General features: G+C 53.5%; 1 protein-coding gene across 1 annotated transcript; it reads left to right on the top strand.

Moving 5' to 3' along the window:
- The first annotated feature begins 5,472 nt into the window (after positions 1-5,472).
- On the top strand, positions 5,473-10,611 carry TLX1 (T cell leukemia homeobox 1). The gene is made up of 3 exons (XM_026050747.1): positions 5,473-5,950; positions 7,533-7,734; positions 10,389-10,611. Exons 1-3 carry the CDS (start codon positions 5,473-5,475, stop codon positions 10,609-10,611), a joined length of 903 nt encoding a protein of 300 aa, XP_025906532.1.
- The last annotated feature ends 10,946 nt before the right edge of the window (positions 10,612-21,557 follow it).

The raw sequence follows: 21,557 nt of genomic DNA, 5'->3' as shown, positions 1-21,557 counted from the left end.
GGCCACGTTTGCAAAGCCATAAATTACAACTGTCAGTAGATATTCGAGGGATCAACAGAGCTGGGAGTAATTATTTACGGCGTGCTTTATAGAGCAATTAAAAATTCTCCAAATGGTGTTAATTGCTTTTAATGTGCAGGAAGCGCGGCCCGTCCTTCCCGTGGACATCCAGCCGGAGAAAAGGAGCCCTGGAAGAGCGAGCGGCTCGGCGGCTGCCTCGGTCCCCGATGTCGGGCCCTAAAGAAGGAAGTCCCCGCACCGGCCGGGAGGAGCCAGGGTCTGTCCTCTCGGGGTATTATTGTTTTTTTTTTTTTCTTTCCCGGGAATATAGAAGAAACGAGATTTCCTTTGGCAAAGCGCGCTCCGTCGGGGCAGCCGGCCCGTGGGAGGCCGATGTGCCCGCGGGACGGGAGCCGCCGTTGTGCAGCACCGAGCACGGACCGAGGCTCTAAAGCCGAGCAGTATCGCGACAGCTGCGACACCCCCCGAGGAGAGCCGTGGAAAGGGCGGCCATAAATAAAGCGAGCGGTTAAAAACAGCGGGGAGGAGGAGGAAAGCGGCTCCGGCGSGTCCCGCTGCTCCCTCCTGGTGCAGCCCGAGCCCGGGGCCCTGGCCGGCTGCCCCGTGTCCCCCGGGACCCCCGGGATAGTTAGAGGCGAGGGCCGTGGGGCTCCCAGGCGGGCTTGCCTCGTGCGCGGCCCCGTCCCGCGCGGCCCCGCGGAAATTGATTTCACAGGGGAAGGGGCAGGGGAGAAAGAAGTGMGGAAAGTGATGGATGGGCGTAGGGCTGAGTAAGCACCCGGTGCTGGTCAATGCACCCACCCCCGCTGCCAAAACGAAATAAATTAATTAGGAGGTGAGAAAGGAAGAGAGTTTGGGCTTATCTTTCAGCGGTGTGTGCGCGTGTGTTTTGCACCCTGAGGTGTCAAGGTGATGGCCAGCTGCAGCCATGTCGCCTCCTGCAGTCCCTCGGTCGCTCTTCAGGTAATTGGGAGCAATTTAGTGGTTTAAAAAACAAAACTCGGATYGCAGGGTCCTGTGCGCTTTGTTGGGAACTTGCCAAGGTCTCAGACACGCCACTTTTGTCCTACTCCACCCTGGAGGGTGGCTGGTATTTCGCAGCAGATGTTGGGTTGGGAGTCTGCTTGTGCCTGATGCCAAAGGCAGGGAGCAGGCTCAGMGATGGCCGGGGGGAGAGCTGCGATCTGGGTGAGCTCAGTGCTTGAGCAGAGCTCGCAAAAGCCAGCAAAACTCAGCAGAAGATGATAGGGAAGGAGGCTGCGGCTTGGACTGCCCCACTCCCTCTCTGCAAGTTGGAGGCAGATGCTCTGGATCAATGAGAAAACCTGAGAAAGGGTCCCCAGACCTCCRTGGGCAGAGCCCGCGGTGGAGAGGGCAGAGGGGGGATTTGTGTGGCCCAGAAGGTCCCCTCATCTCCACTGCCGCCTCTGCCCCCCTCAGAATTGTCCTCTCCCTGGGGCTCCTGCGTGCTYGCAGTGTGGCCGTGGGGAAGCAGGAGCCCCGCACCAGGACACTGGGGGCTGGTGCCTGGCAGGTGAAAGGAGACAAAATTTTGAAGCTGACACGAATAGGTGAGCGACCCTTAGTGCTTGAGGTGGAAGTGCGTGTGAGAGATTCTGAAGAACTAGAAATCAAGGGAATTGGGCTCTTCACCTCACTGTTTTTGCAGTGACTTGAAGTTTGGATTTTGGAGACTTTTTTTTTCTTGCCTGCCTCCCAAGAAAGCTGATMTGGCTTTTTCTTGAAATGCTTCCTGAATGTGGTGTTGAAGGGGAGTATTTCTCTGACCAGAAAAGAGCTCCCACTGCACCTCCCAGTGCAAGAACAAGCACTCAGCAGGTGGTGAAAGCTCTTCCTGATGTCAGGCTGATAGAGTCTGTATGAAGCCTCTGCTGGACTTGAGATCCCACTATCACATTTATCCAGCTTTGAAGGTCTTCAGCAGCTTTGGGGATGAAGGATATAGTCTTCCAGCTTGGACTATACCGTAGGATCTTGGGAAAGAGAGAGATACGGAGTGGTCCCTGAGTGGGTAAGGGTCCTATCCTACCATGGGTAGAAAGCTTGGTAGGGAAGTGGGTGAATGGAGCTCGCACACGTCTGCAGATCCCTCTATCTCAATACCTCCTTCCTTTGTAGATTGCAGGGAAAATTTGAGGTGGAGAGAAATTTGAACTTGAGCATCTGACCTGGGTATTTCCCTGGTATTTAGACTTTCAGTGCGCTAAGTTTCCATGCCAGAAGCTGCAGGACTTTCCCAAGCCTGCAGGTGCAGTCTGTGGCTCAAGCAGGAATGGAATCTTGCAACTATGCATCATCCCTAAAATTATTAATAGTTTCCATTGTCCTAAATCCCAGTTAGGATCACAACCTTGACTGCTCATCTCTTTTTCTCCTCACTGCTACTTGGCAAATAAATGCCCTGCTTGAGCTTACCTGCAGTCTCTGTTCTGGCAGATTTTACTGCCTGGTAGCCCCCACCTTAGCAGCTGGTGACTTGTGACCCTCATCACCCAGGCGGGCTCAGTGGTGGTGACCTTGTGACTTCTCGGGGCTCGTCCCTCTGGAGCCCTCAGCATCTGCTCGAGCTGTGGGATCTCTGGTGCTGGGGAGGGAACAGGATTTGCCCACCGTGCAGAGGGCCATGCACCGACTGAAGGCACTGGTCRATGCTCACAGTCACAAGGAGCATGTGATGGTTATTTACTACAGAAGGGGCATTGCCCAGGTCCTGACCACAGTGCTAGGTTCCCTTTGGAGCCCAGGGAGAGCAAGGGACCTCCACGTCCCCAGGCTGGAGCAGTGTGTGCCTTTCCCTCATAGGCAACCTGAAGGCTTTGGGGGTGGGAAATGAGGTCTGCCCCCCACTCCCCATGTGGGAAGGGGCYCAAAGAGTGCCCCAGATTGCCTCCAAAGAGGGATGAGGGCAGATGTGGCGCTAGGAGCTGAGAAGTCCCCCTGCCCAAGGGTAGCCCCCCCGAGCCCGGCCGGCCCCAGCTCTCCCTCCCTCCCCTCTCAGCTCCTAACCACAAGGACTTTGGTTGATGGAGCTGGCGCCAGCGAGTTCCCTGAAGAGTTCAGAAGTCAAGAACTGAGGCAGGTACGGGGAGGGGAGAAACCCGAGCCCGGCGGGCGGCCAGGGCTGGGCAGCGGGGGGAGGACAGGCTGGCCGGGCACTGGGCACTACGCCGGGCACCGGACCCTGCCTCTCCCCCACTTCCGAGCATCCCCACGCGGGGCTGTGCCCATGGGTGCAGCGGGGATAGCGGGTCCCGCGGGACTGTGTGTGTATTTGGGGGTGCGGGAATGCGCGTGTATTTAAGGGCGTTCTTATGTGTGTGGCTGTGGAGCTCTGGGCATGAACGCGTAGGTGTGAGAAGCTGCGAGAGAAGGTCTATGTGTGTGTGGAAAGGCAGTGTGTGCGGTGGGGGGCACAAACGTGAGCAGGGAGGCTGGTGCATAGGAAAGTGCAGTGTCCGTGGGTATAAACGCGTGTGRCCGCCGGCACGCGTGTCGGTGAGCGGGCAAGGATCCACGAGAGTCTTTGCGGGAGGCTCTCGAAGAGCACGCATTGATCCGGGTTTTTGTACCTTGAGTTAAACCAGGGGCTCTTTGCAGAGCTCCGCTGGGGAGGAGGGGGCTGCCCAGGCTCGGAAACTGCTCTCCGAGCCAAACGGAGCCAAACGAAGTTTCGCACCACCATCCTGCCGCCAGTCATCCTTTTTATTTGTTTATTTGTGGTAATTCATTTGCAATGCAAGAACAAAAGCCTCCTCACGAGGACGTGCGCGGGGAGGCTCCCGGCGGAGCCCCGGGCAGGGCAGGACACGGCGGGCGGCAGCAGCGGCTCCTTCCTCCGTCCCCGTCGCTGCTGCCGCCGCGCGCGGCTCCTGCGGGACCTGCCCGGAGCCCCGCGGCGGGGGAGCAGCTGGAGGCAGCCCGGGCCCCGAACCGGTGTCCCCTCCTTTGTGCCCCCACGGCCGTGCTCCGGGGGAAGCCCCCGTCCCCCGTGGCCGTGCTCGGGGGGCTGTCCTCCGCTTCCCGCTGTGGGGCAGCTCCCTCCAGGCCCGGACAGCCTTGGGGTCCCTCAGGAGTCCCTTCGGCTTGCGGGAGTGTGTGTGTGAGGGTAGCTGTAGATGGGCACTCTTCTCTGCGCCTTTAAACTTGCTGAAAATCAAAAGGTGAGAAAATCCAGCTGGAGAAATCAGGCATTTGTGTGGTGTGGGGAGAGGAGGGGGAAGTTGGCAGCGCCCGCCCCGAGGTGGGGGGCAGCTTGGGGAGGCGAGTCCTAGCTGGGGGCTCTCAGTCCGCTCCCGGCGCCTCCCCGCTCCCGCTGGCGAGCGGTTTTGGCCACCTGAAAGGAGCGAGTAGGAACCGGGTGGCCCCCGGCCCCTCCCGGGCGAGTAATGCCAAGGCTTCTCAATAGGAGACTGCCAGGAGTGTCCCGGGATGAGGGGGGACACGGGCCAGAGCGGGGCTGGGGCCGGCAGTGCAGTCAGGGGCCGCGGCCGGAGCGGCCCGCAGGGCTGGGGCAGAGCCTCGCGGCTCCCGGCGGCGCTACTCGGGGATCCCGACGTCCTTTCCCTCTCCGTCCGAGTTCCTGCGGGTCCCTCCCGCCTCAGACATCGCTGCTGGGATCCGCGGGGCTGTTTAGGGGTGGCCCACGGCGACCGCGGCCCTGCGCCYTCGCGAGGGCCCAAAATCCGCCTCCGTCGCTGGAAATTGGGACCTCGTCTTCCCCGGCAGCCCCATCCCTTCCGGCCAAAAACTTTGGGATAAAAAGCGCCCCATTCCCTGCCTCCCCCTGCGAGGGTGGTGGGACCCTCAGCCTTTGCCTGGCTCCTCCGCCGCCCGGTACCTGCCACTCCGCTCGGCTCGAGCTTTGCGCGGTCCCCGGGGCGCCCCGTGTCCCCCCACGGCAGAGCCGAGCCGGACSCTGGCAGGCGACAGCGGCTCCTTTACCCACCCAAAAGGCCTGGCGCTACCTTGCGCCCACCGAGCGCCGCCGCGCTGCCTTTATAAGGTGCCTTTGAGTGGGGGGGCAGAAATTCTTCTTTTCTTGTTCTCTTTTTTTTTTTTTTTTTCCGCTTTCCCCCCCTCCGCCCGTGCCTCTCCGCTGTCATTCACGCGGCTCTTCACAGCATGCAGCCAATGGAGAGTGAGGGCCTGCGAGGAGCAGGCCTTGGCTAGCGTGATTGATGGGCAAACAGGCCGGCGGGGCGCTCGCACTCGCACGCGGCCGCGCTCCGCTCCGCGCCGCTCCGCGGGGGTCGCGGGGGAGCGTGTCCCGGCCCCGGCCCCGGGGGGCGGCTGTGGTCCCGCTGCGCCTCGGAGCTTGAGCGCTTGTGCGGGGCTCTGCGAGCCCCGTGGGCTGCCGTGCACCGCGGTCCTGCGTGACTCGGGGCCGGCTCGTTGCGCGCGGCCCGGCGGGGCAGGGGTGCCCGGGGCAGCATGGATCACATAGGGGCTCACCACCTGCACCAGGGCCAGGCCGAGCCCATCAGCTTCGGCATCGACCAGATCCTCAACACGTCGGAGCCGGGCAGCTGCATGGTGTCGCACCCGCGCCTGCAGGACTCGGCGGACTACGGCCTGGGCTGCATCGTGGGCAGCGCCTACAACACCGTGAGCGGCGGCTACGGGCCGAGCGGCGGCGCGGCGGGCGCCTATAACGGCACCTCGTGCAGCATGGGCGCCCTGCCCGGCTCCTACAACGTGAACATGGCGGTGAGCATGAACGGCAACAGCCTGAGCTCGCCCGCCGGCGTGATCCGCGTGCCCGCGCACCGGCCCGTGGCCGGCGGCGTGCACCAGCCCCTGGCCGCCGCCGCCGCCGCCGTGCCGGCCGTGAACGGCATGAACAGTCTCACGGGGCTCACCTTCCCCTGGATGGAGAGCAACAGGCGCTACACGAAAGACAGGTTCACAGGTGAGTCGGGGCGCCGGGACGCCCCGTCCCTTCCCGTCCCCTTCTCCCGGCGCGGCAGAGCCGGACACGGCGGCGTCCCGGATCTCTCGCCGCGCGGCCCGGAGGAGGCCACGAGCAAGAAAAAGCAAACTGGGCGAATCCAGGAGCCTATGGTTGCGTTTCTTTATTTTTTTTCCCTTCTTTTCTTCTTTTCATTTCTCTTTTTCTTTTATTTTTTTCGTTGTTGCTGTTTTCTTTCTCCGCGCAGGGCCCGCTCCTGGGCACGGCTTTCCCGGTCTCTGCCGAGCAAAACCTGCCGCAAAGTTTGCTGCTAAATTTAGGGATATTTTTAGGCACTAAAATCCAACTGTCCCAGAAGTGGTCAGCCTATCTTCAGGCGCTTTTAAGGCTAAAGCCTTAATATATATTCATATATATATATATWTTTTCCGTGCATCTTGCTGTTCCTGCTTCCCCCGCTGCCGATTTCAATTCCATTTTTTCCCGGCCGAAATGGACTTTTGGTAGCCGAGAGCCGCTGGCCGGACCCGCTGCCTTTTCCCGGTACATCTGGGTTTGTCCCTCGGCGCTAACAAAGCCAGAGCTCGAAAAGAGAGGTTAAAAATGCAACGAAATGGGAACGAAGAGGAATCAGCCTCCCGGGGCGGCAGCGCCCGGATCGGCCCTTCTTCTCGGCGGCAGAAGCCGGGCCCGATTTTTGCAAGTTCACGCTTAATTTCGATTCCATCGCACTGATTTCGATTCGGTCGCCCGCCGATAGCGACGGAGGGGTAAAAATTGGCCGTTTCCTATCGGCAATCGGGCTTTCTTTGTTTTTCTTTGTTTTTGTTTTTTTTTTGGTTTTTCTTTTTTTGTTTTGTTTTCAGAGCATTTCCCTGGCCCAGCAACGCAGATAAATACAGCGAGTTTTACCGATTATAGTTTTCTCAAAAAAAAAAGGGAGGCAGAGAAAATAATAATAATAATTTTAAAAAGAAAAAAGGCAAACCAAACCCGAACTCTCGTTTCCAGTCCCGGARAGTCGGAGTGACGAATATCACCAGGCCAAACGGCAAACTGAAACTGGGTTGCAGAAAGCGCAGGCCCGGGAGGCGCCGAGCCCGGCCCGGCGCAGCCGCTCGGGGCGCGGGCGGCACCGGCGGGGCCGAGCGGGGCCCGCTGCTGAGCGGCGCCTACAACGATCTCTTAGCGGTGTCGCGGGAGGGGACCGCGGTGGTCGCGGGTTTGCACCGGGCACCCTCCGTCCCGCGCCTGCCGCAAAGCTCCCCGCTCTGCCGCGCTCCCCATTTGCTTTTTCGTTTCTTTAAGAAGGCGGCTTGAAATCTCTCTTGCTCGCGGTCCCCCGGCTCCGCTCCCCTCTCCGGCCCCTTTCTCCCGGGGCAAAGCCGGGACAGGACCTGCCTCTGGACAAGGCAAAGCCCGTCGGGGCCGCGGATGTCGCCCGTGCCCGGGGCCCGGCGGGATCGCGGGGCCGCGGCCGCCCCTCTGCTGATGTCTCGCTGCTTGCTTCTTTGCCCTCTCATCCCCCCTCCCGTGTCCCCCGCAGTGGCCCTCTCACCCTTCACTGTAACACGCCGTATAGGTCACCCCTACCAGAACCGCACGCCCCCCAAGAAGAAGAAGCCGCGCACGTCCTTCACGCGCCTGCAGATCTGCGAGCTCGAGAAGCGCTTCCACCGGCAGAAGTACCTGGCCTCGGCCGAGCGCGCCGCCCTGGCCAAGGCCCTCAAGATGACAGACGCCCAGGTGAAGACCTGGTTTCAGAACCGGCGCACCAAGTGGAGGTGAGGATTTGGGGCCTGGGGGAGCGCGAGGGGGGTTCAAGGGGCCGGGTGTGAATGCACTTGTGGTGTGTTTTCTCTGCTGGTTGTGTGTGCACGGCTCGTGTGCACATGCATGTGGGGAACCGTGTGTGTGATTGTGCACGGTGTGCCTGAGCACGGTTGTGTGCAGGCTGTGTGTTTGCATGTGGGGATGCGCACACATGCTGTGCGTGTGTGTGAGCGTGCGGGGTCTGTGCACGCGTGTGGGTGTGCATGCACATAGGGYCTGTGCACAGTTTTCACCAGTGTTGTGCACTTAACAAGCGAGCACATGGCTGGGTGYGTATGCAGTATGTACATGTGCAAGCRTGTGTGCATTTGTGTGTGTGCAGGACTCATTTGCATGCACRGTGTTGTGTAAGAGGTGCAGGAGGYGCGCGCCGTGAGGGGCCCCTGGARTCAGGGGTGCAGCTGCCCCCACAGCTCCCTTGGTGGGAGCAGTGGGTGGTGGGGGCTGCTGCAAGCACTGAGCCCAGCTTGGAGTGGAGCGGGGGGAACCACAACAACCACCGGTCAGAGTTGTGCTGTGATGCCAGAGCTTGGAGACAGCGGGACAGCCGGAGCTGTCCCAGGGCTGGGGCTGTCCTCAGCAGCAGTGTGTGGCCATGGGACCTGCCGTGCTGGACAGGAGCAGAGAGAGAGGGGGTCTGAGCCAAGTCCTGCACTATCCTCGTGCATTAGGTCCTGCATAGCACACTGCTTTTCACCCTTTGGAGTTTGTTTCTTCTGGCAAAAATGGGTTTTTTTTCTTCTCCAAAATATGAAGGTAAAGGCATGCAGGAGATCAGGGCTCACTCCGAGGTTCCTGGGCTCTGTTGTGCCTGCATTTCTCTGCTGAGTGCAGCTCTGTGGGGCATCCCCATAGAGATACCCCATCTCCGGGACCATCCCCTTCTCCTGGGGCAGCTTCCCTAGCGGGTCAGAGAAGGGAGCTGGGTGCTGGGTGCCTCAGAGCAGGCTGTGTGTTGTAGGAGGCACATTTTATTTTCCTCTTGCCGAATGGGGCGTGCACAACCAGACTGGGCAGGAAAAGGGGCTCTAGGCGTGCAGCTGTGGCAGTCTGAGCCTGGGTGTTTGGCAACTTACCYGGGGGTTAAGTCCTCCCTCCTGGCTGTTTCTACAGCTTCTTCAAGGAGGGGGAAAAAGGCTTCCCAAGGGTCTCCCCCTTAGGAGATTGTGATTGCCTGGAGAGGCTGGAGTTGGAAAGAGATGGGGGAAGAGGACAACGAGCTCTTAAAGCAAGGGAGTGGGTGAGTCCCCACTGATGGGCTCTTTCCTAGGGACCCCCTATGCCAGGAAGTCTCTGGCTGGAATGATTTCTGCTGGCCAGGAGTAAAGTCCTGGAGAAGGAGGAGGAACAGTCCCACTAGGGCCTGCAAAGAGGGGTCAGCTTTGTCTTCTAACCTGGTTTCCTAAGGAAGTGAGGCAAACACAGCTTGGCTGGGTCTCTCTCTGTCTGTCAATAGTCTTTGAGTGTGCTGGCCAAGTTCAGCCTCTTTGGCAGAGGAGCAGAGGATGCAAACTTATTTAGCCATTTCACAAAAATAGCTGGGTAAAGAGACGTAAATGCTCAGTTCCCTGTAAGGGAAAGGCTGCAGCATGACCTCAGCCATAGTATGAGACGTGGGAGAATCTACACTGGCATGAAACAGAGGACCACAAGCTCTTAAATGCTGCCATTGGCAGTGTTTGCATTCCTGGATGGGACAGTGGTGAGCATGGGTGCTCCTGGAGGAGGGGAAGGGGGGACCTGTGGCCTCCATGCTGGGGAGCGGGCCCAGACACAGCCCATGGGGCTGGTGTCAAGCAGTGTCCCAGGGCCACCGGCTGCTCCAGCTGCGAGGGTCCCTCCTTCCTTCTTGGAGCATCTCGCCATTGTGCCAGGAGTCATGAAATATTCATGGCAACAGAGCCGGAGCTGTTGGAGCCCCTCTCCCCGGGATGCCTGATGGGAGAAGTTGACACRGTCGTTAGAGCAGGGACCTGAGCCCAGAGCTACCTGCTTCCCGGCTGGAGCCTGGACGCGAGCATGTTGTTCCAGGGGTCTATGTTTCCTGGTGCCGGAGAGGATCACTAGTAAATTGGAGGCAACTGTAACCTCCAGAGTGAGCCAGCAGCACAGCAGGGTCAGCATTTTCACTGCAGATTTCACAGCACATCCAGACCAAGTCCTCTTTTCCCAGAAAATCCAGAGCTTGGACTGAGGCAGAACTGGAAGGGACCTTTGGAGGCCCCTAGTGACCCCACTGTTAGGCTCAGCTCTGCCTGTGTCCTTCCAGCAAGATCTGTGTTTAACCTGCTCTTACTCCTCTCCTCCCTGCACTGTGTCTGCTCTTTGATTGAGCTCGGTGCTAAAAGTTGGTTTCTAGCATCTCGCCTATGTTCTCCTTATAGCTTAAGCGTGTGGGTTTTGTCCTGCCTGCTGTGGACACGGTGTCCCATTATCCAGGSTCTCCTTGGCTGGAGTGCAGGAGGAGACATTGCTGGCCCCAGTGCGGGCAAGTCCAGGGTGGGAAAACACCTGGAACGGGGGCTTCATTCCCAGCTTTGCTCCCAGTTTGATTGCCCCTTCCAGCAAGTTGCTTCTCCCTCTGCTAAAATCCCTTTGCTCCTAGGAGGCAGACGGCGGAGGAGAGGGAGGCAGAGCGGCARCAAGCGAACCGCATCCTCATGCAGCTGCAGCAGGAGGCCTTCCAGAAAACCATCAACCAGCCCATCCAGGCGGACCCCATCTGYGTCCACAACTCCTCTCTCTTCGCCCTGCAGAACCTCCAGCCCTGGTCTGATGACTCCACCAAGATCACCAGCGTCACCACCGTGGCCTCCGCTTGCGAGTGAGGCCGCTCCCGAGCCGGCAGGGCAGCCGGGAAGCTCCGCTGGCATCCGGGACACTTCACGTGCGGCAGCAACAGGGTTTTCTCCCCCTCATCCCGGCCCCTTTTGTCCTTGCGAAGGGCTCCGGTGCCAACCATGAACTTTCCGCTGCAGCGGCAGACAAAGCCGAGCCCCAAGGGACAGAGCGGCCGTCGCCGGGAAAACTTCCTGCAGGTCCTGCTGGCGGCGGCAYACAGCCGGGCTCTGCACCCATCTCTGTGTAAATATATATATATGCATATATATATATAAATACACACACATATATATACATATATATACACCCACATACATATATGTGTGTATATATATATACACATCGGACCGCTGGCTCAAAACAGAAGGACACAGCTCCCTGGAAAGCCTGTTTCTGGATCAGGACTCCTCAGCATCACCCCGGCTCACGCCAGAGGCGTCCGGGGATGCAACAAATGCAGGAAACCACACGGGTTTTTCTTATTTTTCCCTCCTGGCAGCAATTTCTGCTCGTGACAGACGTGGCCCTGCCGGCTTGCACCTAGCTGGGTCTCCTCCCCTTTTTCATTAATTTCTTCTCGCAAGGAGGGGAATAAGAGAAGGACGTGACAGACTCCTGAGGACGGTAAATATGATACCTCAGTCGCACCAAGAGCCCAAACTGGCCCTGGCCCCCGTGGATCCCGTGCCGAGCAGCTTGTGTTTTAATAACGAGAAGACCTTGGCGGCAGTTTGCAGGGTTAACGCTGTTACTCTCCATGAATTGTTTCCATACCTTTTGCAAAACGTTGTCTGGTATTTTTCTTTTTACCTGTTTTCTTTTAGAGGGCGGTTTGTGATGGTGAAAAGCTATTTCACTTCTGGCCGTTTTAACGTAGTCGTTTCTTTAATCGTACTGAAGGAATGAGACACAATTAAACAAAGCACTTCTTATAGCAAATGACAGGAATATATATATTATATATATACAGTATATATTTTTCAGTTACTTATTATCTAAAACAGCACCGCCAATTTAAGCAACTGGCTAACAAACAAGCAATCAGAAAACCTATTTTCAGCAAGATTTTTAAAGGTTTGTTTTGTTTTTGATTTTTTTTTAAAGTTATGCACTTATAAGGTGTTTTATGTGTATTCATTTTATAAAGTGCTTGTGTAATTTATGTGGAAACGAGAAAGAAAATAAAAGAAAATCTCCAGGGTACTGAATAAATCATTTAATTCCTTGCTCTTCCTGTCTGTTACCTGCCGGAGAGAAGACAGCACATCAGAACACTTAATACTGAAGCTTTTGATATTTGCTTAAGATGAAAATGGAGTTAATGTTCTGATTTCGTTTGTGCTGGAGTCTGCTTTGGAAGCCCTGGTGATAATTTGATATATTTTGATTCCTGACCCCTGCAAACATTTTTGGTCTTCAACCCAGCTGTGAGTTTAGCACTTGCTTTAAGTCAAGTGCCTTTACAGGGAAAAGAAAAGAAAAGAAAAGAAAAGAAAAGAAAAGAAAAGAAAAAAGAAAATTGTTCACATGTTGAATAATTCCTGGGCATGGCCACAGGTACATGGCTGGGCTGGGGGAATTTAGATGTGTTAGTGCTTAAACTTTATATAGAAAGGTTTTCTATATAGAAATCAGGAGTTGTGTATTTTAGAGACAGTCTTGCAGGGAATTATTCTAGGGACTGAGTTCACCTCAACCTTATTTTCCATCACCTTCCCCAACTGGAGAAGACTTGATCAGGGGAAAATCAAACGGGGGGAAGACTCCAGGTTTATTCCTGGGAAACTGAGCTGAGATTTCCCTCCAATACCATGGAAAGCAAAGGCTAAGGGATGCTTGGATGGCTGGGAATGCAAGGCAGGCGCTCGGCGCTTGCAGGGAGCCACTGGACCAAGGCTGCAAATCCCGGTGTGCTTCTCTGTGCGAGCTATGCGGAACTGCTGGGGAGTTTAAGTGCAAGGGTTAACAGTGTATTTTTTTTCCCCAACATAATTAATGCAGGATGGGGCTGAATAAGGGGATTTTCCCTTTTTGCAGTACAACACAGGCAGGAAAACACAGGCCTCTTTGGAGAAGGAGGGACAAGAAGCCGAAAATGAGAAAGACCAGAAAAATAAGTACATTGCAGAGGACACAGATTATGAAATATTTTCAAAAGATGTTTGATTACTCGTGGGGAGGAAAAAAAAAAAGGTGAAAATAAATATATTTGCTTGCATTTTTTTTCCCAAGGTAAATTTGATGAATGTCTTTCGTTTGAATTGTTTCATGCCAAAGATGGGTTTTTAGGAGCTGGTTCAGCTAATGGTTTAATATATGTTCAACTTTGGCTGCAAAGGTAATGCCGTGCTTAGGGCTTACTGCTTCAGGAGGCATCGCTGCRTGCAGATCTTTAACAGCTCACAGTTTGCTGGAGTGTACGGTTCTTTTTCATCCCAAGCTTTCTGCATAGGGAAAAAAAAAAGGCAGCCGTGAAATAAGAAAACTGATCACGGGGCTCACTCTTGATATTACAAATGTTTTCTATTTTATTATTATGACACATCAATATCTTAAAATTTAATTCCGAGACAGCCATTTTATAATATCCACATTATTCATTTCATATTCCAAAATGTTTCCCGGTAAAGTTGAATGCATGATGATGCAAATTCAAGAGAATTGTTTAGATACAATATTTAGCTACATCTTGTTCTAGAAACTATTTACTTCCTCTTTTTCATATCAATCTTTCCTGTTAAAAAAAAAAAAAAAGAAAGAAATCTTGAAATGACATTATATGTAATGTTGGAACCAGAAAAATAATTATCTGATCTTTTTTGTTCCTGCAGTGATTGCTTTCAGACAGTCTTCTGTGAAAATATTTCTCCTAAATTCATTCCTAAAATTCTTTTGGTAACAGGAGTTTTTTATTGCGATCTTAATACACGCTTCCAGTTATCATCATAACATGATGATCTACACCTAGAAAATAAAAATTGTCTGAAATATGCTGGAATTAAACCAGTAAGCAATGGCATGAAAGGGGGAGACATAATTATATGTTTGCCGACTGATCACCTCAGACGTGTCCTGGGGCCATCCATACCAGGCTGACTTCATTTTTCGCATTATACCTGTTTGGGAACAGGAATAAAACTGCATTAAGAGGCTTGGAGAGACACTTTCCCCTTCTATAATACACGAACAGAGCAAATCCCCATGGTGAAGCCGGCACCAGCACGGATTGGTTTTCCACTCTTTGCTCGCCCAGATCTAGGAAATGCAAAGCAAGGCAGAGCACGCSTTGGGAGTGTATATTATATATGCAATACATGCAGCTGAGTGTATAGGTACTGTGCAGGAGATCATGGAGTGATTGCACGTATGGATATGGCACGTATGGAGATGCCTTGGGTGACTGGGAGCAACAGATTTTCTGAGTTCACCTATAGATGCACTGAGATTTYGGAGGGAAAAAAGGGAGCTGGGGGGAATAGCCCTTGCTGGAGGAAAGTGAGTATGAAACATCTGTGCGGAGCTGGAGGAGACGAAGCCCAGCTGGACACGCTGCGGTTGTCTGGGCTCGGTCCCAGCTGGGCAGGAGGGACCGTGAGGTCTGGCCCCCATTTAGGCAATTAGCTGAGCCCGGGGTCGCCCGAGTGAGCAGCGGCTCCGAGCCTCCAGCGGGAGGCTGGGAATTTCGGCCAGGAATTTTGGCTGGGAATTTCGGCCTCAGGCAGCCCCTGATGCAGGCGCCGTTTTGCTTGGACACATCTGGAATCAGCTGAGGGCTCCTGAGTCCTCCTGGCACCAACAGGAGCTCAGGTCTTGGTAGGGCCAAAGTCCTCCCAACCTGGCTCAGCTCCCGTGCATGGATATATCCTTGCCTTTATGGACAGAATGGGGACTTGTTTGCCTTGAAAGCTGTTGGGGTTTCCTTAAAAAGCARAGCTCAGACTGTGTCTTTGTTTCTGGAACAGCTGGAATGTTTTAAATTTGTGACTTCTTTTTTCTTGCAGAAAATCACTGATTGAGTAACGCTGGGTTCTTTGTGCCACCATGAGCTTTGACTGTCATTTATCTGAAAAACACATGAAATCAAAATGTCCTATCCTGATTTTCTTTTTAATAAAAAGCTTTCAATTTGTGAAGAGAAATATTTTTCTATTTCTTTAAATACTATGCAATTGTATCTCAAACTACTGATGTTCACAACAAACTTCTGATGGAATCAAACCATGCCGATTTTCTCCATTTTTTCCAGACTTTTTTTATTTGAAAACTGTCTAGTATGCTGGGGTTTTTGTTGTTGTTGTTGTTTTGGGTTTTTTTTTTGCCTTAGTTGCAGCAGGAAATCTGTGGGTAATATCCCACTTGCCCCAGACTTGAGCATCAACGTCTTTGTCCTTGTTCACTTCCATCAATAAGATTTGCTATTTTGGTCATTTAAATTAATATTTTTGGGTTTTGTTTTGAAAAGTCAAGCTCAAAACCTCCTAGGGAGCTGAACTCCAGAAAGCTGAGAAATATTTGCAGGCAAGCAACGCTGAGTGAAGTCAAATCGTCCGCTTGGGCTGGAGGTGCATTAGTCACCCTGTGTCTCCCTTTGCTCATGGGCTTTGGGAGTGGAAAACCAATTATCMTCGTGTATGAAGAGCCTTGGTCTTTGAGCAGGAATGGCAGTAGCCTTAAAATAATAAAAAAAAAGTGATTAAAAAAAAAATGCACATGTGCTGGTGCCTGCTGGTCTCCTCCTGGCTTATAACAGCTTTCTGAGTTGCATTCCCTCTTTTCAAGGCTCAGCGCCTTCCCTGCATTATTGGAGTATTCTTCCAGGCCAGCTCCAAGAGTAGCTGCAGTGTGGACCCATTACCAGGCAGCTGGAGCTTGTGGGTCCGGTGGGATCGAGGAAAGGAGTGTAAACCCAGCCAGTCCTCCAAGAGGTCGAAAAGCAAGAGGAGGGAGATGCTCCCATGAAAGCGGTGGGGTAAAAGGCTGATAAGCTCTCTCCATGTCGTGAAGCATTCGCTGTGGAGCTCTCCAGAGCAGGGCTGCTCCGTGGCAGGGTTTGCAGCCCGGGGCCTGGAGCCACGTGCGGTTTGGCCTTGCCATKCACTGCTGGGTTCCTGCTCCCATCCCGCGGGAGGGACCCTCTCCTCCGCGGAGGGATGTGACCTGTTGTCCTGCCCATTCCTAGCAACCAAAACCAGCAAGAGGATGTTCCTAGTAGAAATGCTGGGGTAGAGCGGCCTTCCTCTCAGCAAAACCAAGTGCCCAAACCTTGCGGGTTGTTATGATAGATCCAAAACCTGGCCTTGCCGTGTGTAACAGAGCTGCTTCCAGCAGCGGGAGGTGAGACAGGCAGCGTGAAGCATGGGACAGACCTGAGGCTTCATGGACCCTTCTCCTCCATCTCTCTTTTGYGGAGTGGGGGTTTGCCCCCTGCAGCAGGACTTGCCCAAATCGGCCAAGGTCAGGAGCCAGCCCATGCTGTCCTCCTGCCACCAGGTGCTGGTGGCTCCGTGGCCTCCTTGCCGCCCGAGCGCCTGCACCCATGGGTGCGCTGGAGAGGCTGGGTTGGGGRCACCCCAGCCCTGCTGGCCCCTCGCCGGGGACCGCTGTCCTGGCACATCCCTGCCCGCCCGGCCGGCCCCGCGCTGCTCCCAGCCCTTCGGGCCACCCTGGAGTAAATCGTGGGCACCGAGCTCCATCTAGGGGCAAGAGAGCGCGTGTGGCGGCTCCGTCAACAGCTTMTCCTGGTGGCAGCAGTGACACATCACCCCCGTCCGTTCCAACCCCATTTCCCGTGCAGAGGCACGGTCACCCCAGGCCCTTGGCGTGGGGCACCCTTGGACCCAAGCTGCTAAAATCAATGCCCCAAATGGGCACAGGGGGAGGCTGTGCTGGTGACAGCTGGGACATGTGTGGCAAGGTCCAGTGGGAAAGGGTCTTTTTGGGCACAGCATGATCACAAAGTTCTCCCTAATGCATAGGGAGATGCCATCAAAGAATGGTCAAGTCGGTCAGGTTGCAAAGGTGTGCCCACGAGCAGCTCACCTGCTCCTCATCTGCTCACACCTGCCCGGCATGCATTTCATCAGGTATAAAGCCAGCCCTGAGAAACTTGGGGTGAGAGCAGAAAGTTTTCTGGGGTTTGTAAGTGATGGCCTGGCAGCTTCTCCATAGGATGTCCCATCACCTGGTGCTTCAGTGAATGGGTAGATTGAGATGGGCCAGGAATTGTCAGGGAAGCATGTTCAACACCTGTGGTGTGAACACCTTGCCGAAGGCTGCAGCAAGTGGAGGCATTTCTGTGCATCTCCAGGGCTGGTAGAACACTCAAGGGAGAGGGAGGTTCCATCCCAGCTCTGCCCACTAGCCCTCTCCCGGCTAGCATGGCCTACCTAAATCCTAGGTGGAGAAGTTGGRTTTTCCTAAGCGCAGAAGGATGAACTTAGTCAAAAGAGGAGGCTCTGGMAGCATCAGGCTGAGGAACAGCCCTCAAGGACCACCAAGAAGCTGCTTGCATTAATCAACGCCCTTTTCTTTCAGGATAGAAAAGAAATAAAACCAAAGCAATGTGAAAACAGACAAGGAAAAAATGTTTTTCTCTTCATGGTGTAGGAAGCCAATAAAGCTCAAGGAAATCTCCTTTATTTTATTAGTGYGTATGAATGTCTTTAATGCAATCAAAATAAGTCTGGCAATCCTCTGGCTGCGATCTGGGGTGAGCTGCAGGAACACAAAGCATTTAATGGTGCAGACACAAACCCTCTCTCCTCCTTCCCCAAAGGTGATCTGAACCAGTTTAGACAAATGTGCTTTTGTCTCTAAAATAATTAAGTGATTTAGAGACGCTTCTCCCTGGCTTACATCAAATGACTTTAATGGGGTTTGCTGGTGTGTGTTTGTTTAACAACTTATTGCTTTTTAAAGCTGCATTTATTCCCCAGCATCCATCAGAAAAAGTATTTCTTTCTGAGAAGGGATTATTCACGTTCTGCCATCACTTGGTGTTTATTCCATGGTGCATTTATCAGAGAAACAGAGCCCAGAGGGCAGTGGCCAGGACATGATCTAAAATGATGTGCTGAAATCTGGGATAAACATTCCCTGGATGGCCTACTGGCAGTGAATTTTCACTTCTTTGGCTCCTATTTTTAGCCTGTTTTGCAAAAAAAAAAAAAAGCAAGGATTTTGAGAGTGCAACCTGGTGTGTGCACGTGTGGATAAATGCCTGCAAGTGCCCATCATCTTTATTAGTATTTTTTGTCCTCTCTGACACAATTTCAGCTGAATTTGGCAGTCCTGAAGATACCTGCTCAAAGTGGGCTTCCACCTGCGGGGCGGAGAGGAGGAGGCAGCTGTCCCTGCCATCCTGGCATGGGCACTCTCAGGGTGACCTGCTCTCCTCCGCCCAGAAAACCTCAGTTTTGGGGGAAAGGAGGCTGTTTGGGCARTTTCTCCAGATCTTCAGGATGAGGCTGCTCATTGATGTATGAAGTAGGAAGAAAAGCCGTGAAGAGATGGAAGCTGTTTGCCCCAGGCAGGAGGGAGCACAGGGGAACGCAAAGCGAACATGATGGAGTGCCTCGTTTCCCACATCATTAGCACCCCAAGATAACACCCAGGTGAGTCCCACTTGACACAGTACTTGGTTTGGGGGGATGTTTGGGGAATTAGAGCCCTGAGCTGCCAGCACCTGGGAAGCTGCTCCATTTCCCTGCTGTTGGAACTGCACTGTGACCCTCCTGAGGAACCGAGCTGTCACCGGAGCAGCTAATTCCTCCTCCCAGGTGCATTTGGCTGGTAGAGAGTAGGGTGAAGTGTCTCATTCAAGCGAGCAGAGCGGTCGGGAGGGCAGCAAGGACTAAGGGGCACGGGGATGGCTTAGCCACAGTCAGGCTGTATTTCTTGGAGAGAAATATTGTCAGCACGAGGGATGAAAAGTCCCTGGGAAAGGGCTCGGATGTTAAACAATCAGGGCATTTGCAGTATAAATCTTGTGCTAATAGGCTACAGGAAGGTCTCAGCAGGATGTCTTCAGTTGCTGGTGAGAGGAAATAAAGATGGAAAACCATGGAGAAGCATGTGCTGAAAATGCCTCCCACAGTCCAGTACCCTGGCTGTGACTGGAAGGGCTGGCTCTGGTCTGCAGGTCYCTTCTCCTGGGCTGCATGGTTTGGGGCCTGGCATTGCTGCTTCTCCCCAGAGGGAAAAATCATCCCCAAAAAATGGTCTTGGGAATATGAGATGATTCAAGTCATAATGACTCATTCAAGTGAGGGATTGATGAGTTTCATGACCAGAAAGGATCTTTCTYGCAATTCATTTGACTATGGGATCTTACAGGCCCAGCATTTCGCCCCTCATTTGTGCTCCAGCCCACCCCATCTCTCTAAATTATTGCAAATTTCCAAGGGAACATCAAAGTTTGATTAATGGGCTCTGCTAAAAGGAGATCCTGCCCTTCTGCCATGGCACTGCAAGGCTTCTCCCATGCTAAGAACTGCAACCTTAAGCTTGAATTGTTTTGTGCCACATCCCAATTTCCCTGTGCCTTTTGAGTCTTTTCAAGATTAAAGCAGCAGCTTCCAGTGGAAATCATTTTTATTCCTCTGAATCTTTGCCGGAGGAAGAAACCCAATCAATTCCTGCATCCCTTGTGCCTGCAATAGATGCAATAGCAAATGGCTGCAATCCCTGGCCTGACATAATGTCACCACGAAGCTCTATTTATCCCTGCAGAACTTCCATCTCCGCACAAAATCAGAGCAAATATCCCAGCTCCTTTTAAATGCTCTCGCCTGCCCTTGACCKGCTTCTTGCATCATCGCTGCTTGGCCCAGGTCATGTCCTCATGGGGCGCTTTGGGGATGTCATAAGGTCCCTTTCCCCACAATTGTAAACACATTCCTGGTATAGACATGCAGGGTGCATGTCCCATGTCCTCAAATGTGAGGCATGCCCATGACCTGCTTGTTAGGACAGGTTCCTGGGGCAATTCTGCTGCAGGAAAAGGCTGGATTCACACCAGGGAATGCTCTAATGCCACGAGACATGGTGATTCCCACAGCAGAGGAGCATCAATTTCATCTTCTGTTCCTTCCTACACTGTTCTGATGCCTTCTCTCCTTTACCTTTAAAATCAGGAGCAAAAGAGGGCTAGGTGACATCTGTTTACTTTGCAGGCAGSAGCACTACACAGGGATAAGGTAACTAATTTGGGAATTGACTCCAGCCATCAATTTCCAGAATGATTTGGTGGGAAAAGCTTTGAGTGATAAGCCAAATCTCACACACGCTCCCTGCTGCTCACTTGGTCTTGAATTACCCTTTTATTTTACTTCCTCCTTGTTCTCATTGCCACACCACTCAAACTAAAATTATTCGCCTACAACTGCAAACGCAGGGATATATCACCCGGAGTGCTGTAGGGCTGTCGCCGTATATAATGCTCCAAGCTCAATATTTATAGAGCTACACGGGGCACAAATCATATCCAGCAAGCCTGTCGAGCTGGAGAGCTAGGTATAAACTCCAGAAATATCGCAAGCCATCGCTCACGAGAGGCCGCCCGGCAGAGCCGCTGGCCGTACATCACACTGTAATGCCATCCGAGTCCRCGCTCGGTGCTGGAGCAGATCAGAGGTCACTGCCAAGCTTTTATGCCATAAATCCCGGGCTGTGGATGAAGCAAGGTTAGGGGCCGGGAGAGCCCTGTTTGGAGGGCTTCCTCCTCCAGCTTGCTGCTGCGGACATGAATATGTCCTGACACCATGTGTGAGTTTATTTTGGGGTCTTATCCTCTCTTTTCCATCTCTGCTGCAGGAACAGGAGGGAGGAGGTATGTGATGGATCTTGCAGTCCAACTGTGCAAGTGTTAAGGAGCATTAGGCTCTCTCTTGCCCTCAGGCTAGGATCTGGTGGGGATCTGAGMCCCTTCATCTTGCCCCTCTGGGTCACGGTCTCTCTTCCCCTCGCACTATGGGGAATTTCAAGGACATGTATATCCTTCAAAAGCCCTGGCGAATGTCGTATACTTATGGGCACCCAGGAGCTTGCCTGCCACAGGGCAAAGGCCACAGCATCTATCCCAGCAAAGCCTGGGTCCCTCCTCTCCTTTTCTCTCCTCCTTCTCCCCCTCTAAGTTTCTGCCAGGTCTGGGTGGGGGCATCACCTGCCTGTGTGATGGGGAACCAGGACCCAWTTCCTGAGCAAGGTTTGTTCTGCATGACCCTGGTGCTCCCCAGGGATTCACTCCTCCTTTTAAGGATAAAGTGCCCAATGATACCAGAGCAGGATCACAGCTGTTCCTCATCCCCATGTGCAACCAGTTTTGAGAGATGCTGAAATTGCATCCCCCAAGCAGGGTCTCCAGGACAGCACCACATCTGCTCCASAGCAGTGGATGGGGAAAATGCAGGTTGGGATGCCAAGCAGGAGATGAGACCTGGTGCTACARGTTGGTAAAGCCCTGAGCCTCTCTGAGGTAGAGGAACAGGGATGTGGTGCTTTCCGGGCATGCGAACGTTTGGATTTTGCCTAAGAAATCACCGGCCCAAGAGGCATTTCTGCCCCAAGCATGATGGACTGGAGCTCATCATTCCCCGGCTCCCCCAGCAGCATGGCAGGCAGACTCCGACACTAAGCAAAATAAAATCCAGCCCTTAGCATTAAGTAAAACTCCCCGCGTGATGGGTTTGTGGCTTGCAGCAACAGCTCAGCAGGGGCGTGTTAAAGCCGGTCTCCAGTGAGCGGAGGAATGAAGCTTTGTAAAACCCTGACGAGGCAAAGCTCCTAAAATAACAACTGAATTAAGTCACATTCATATTCACTTAATATCCTAATAGTGCCTTTAGCGAATGAGGCTGTTATTATTTTGAGCAGGAAAATGGGGAGGTGTAGGCTGGATGCAACTCAGATTTCCCGAGAGAGAGAAAGAAAAAAC

This window comes from Nothoprocta perdicaria, unplaced genomic scaffold (assembly GCF_003342845.1).
Source record: "Nothoprocta perdicaria isolate Ctin4 unplaced genomic scaffold, notPer1 scaffold_7, whole genome shotgun sequence".
In the NCBI taxonomy this organism is placed as follows: Eukaryota; Metazoa; Chordata; class Aves; order Tinamiformes; family Tinamidae; genus Nothoprocta; species Nothoprocta perdicaria.
The sequence above is the reverse complement of the archived record's forward strand: the minus strand, read 5'-3'. Positions and strand labels throughout refer to the sequence as shown.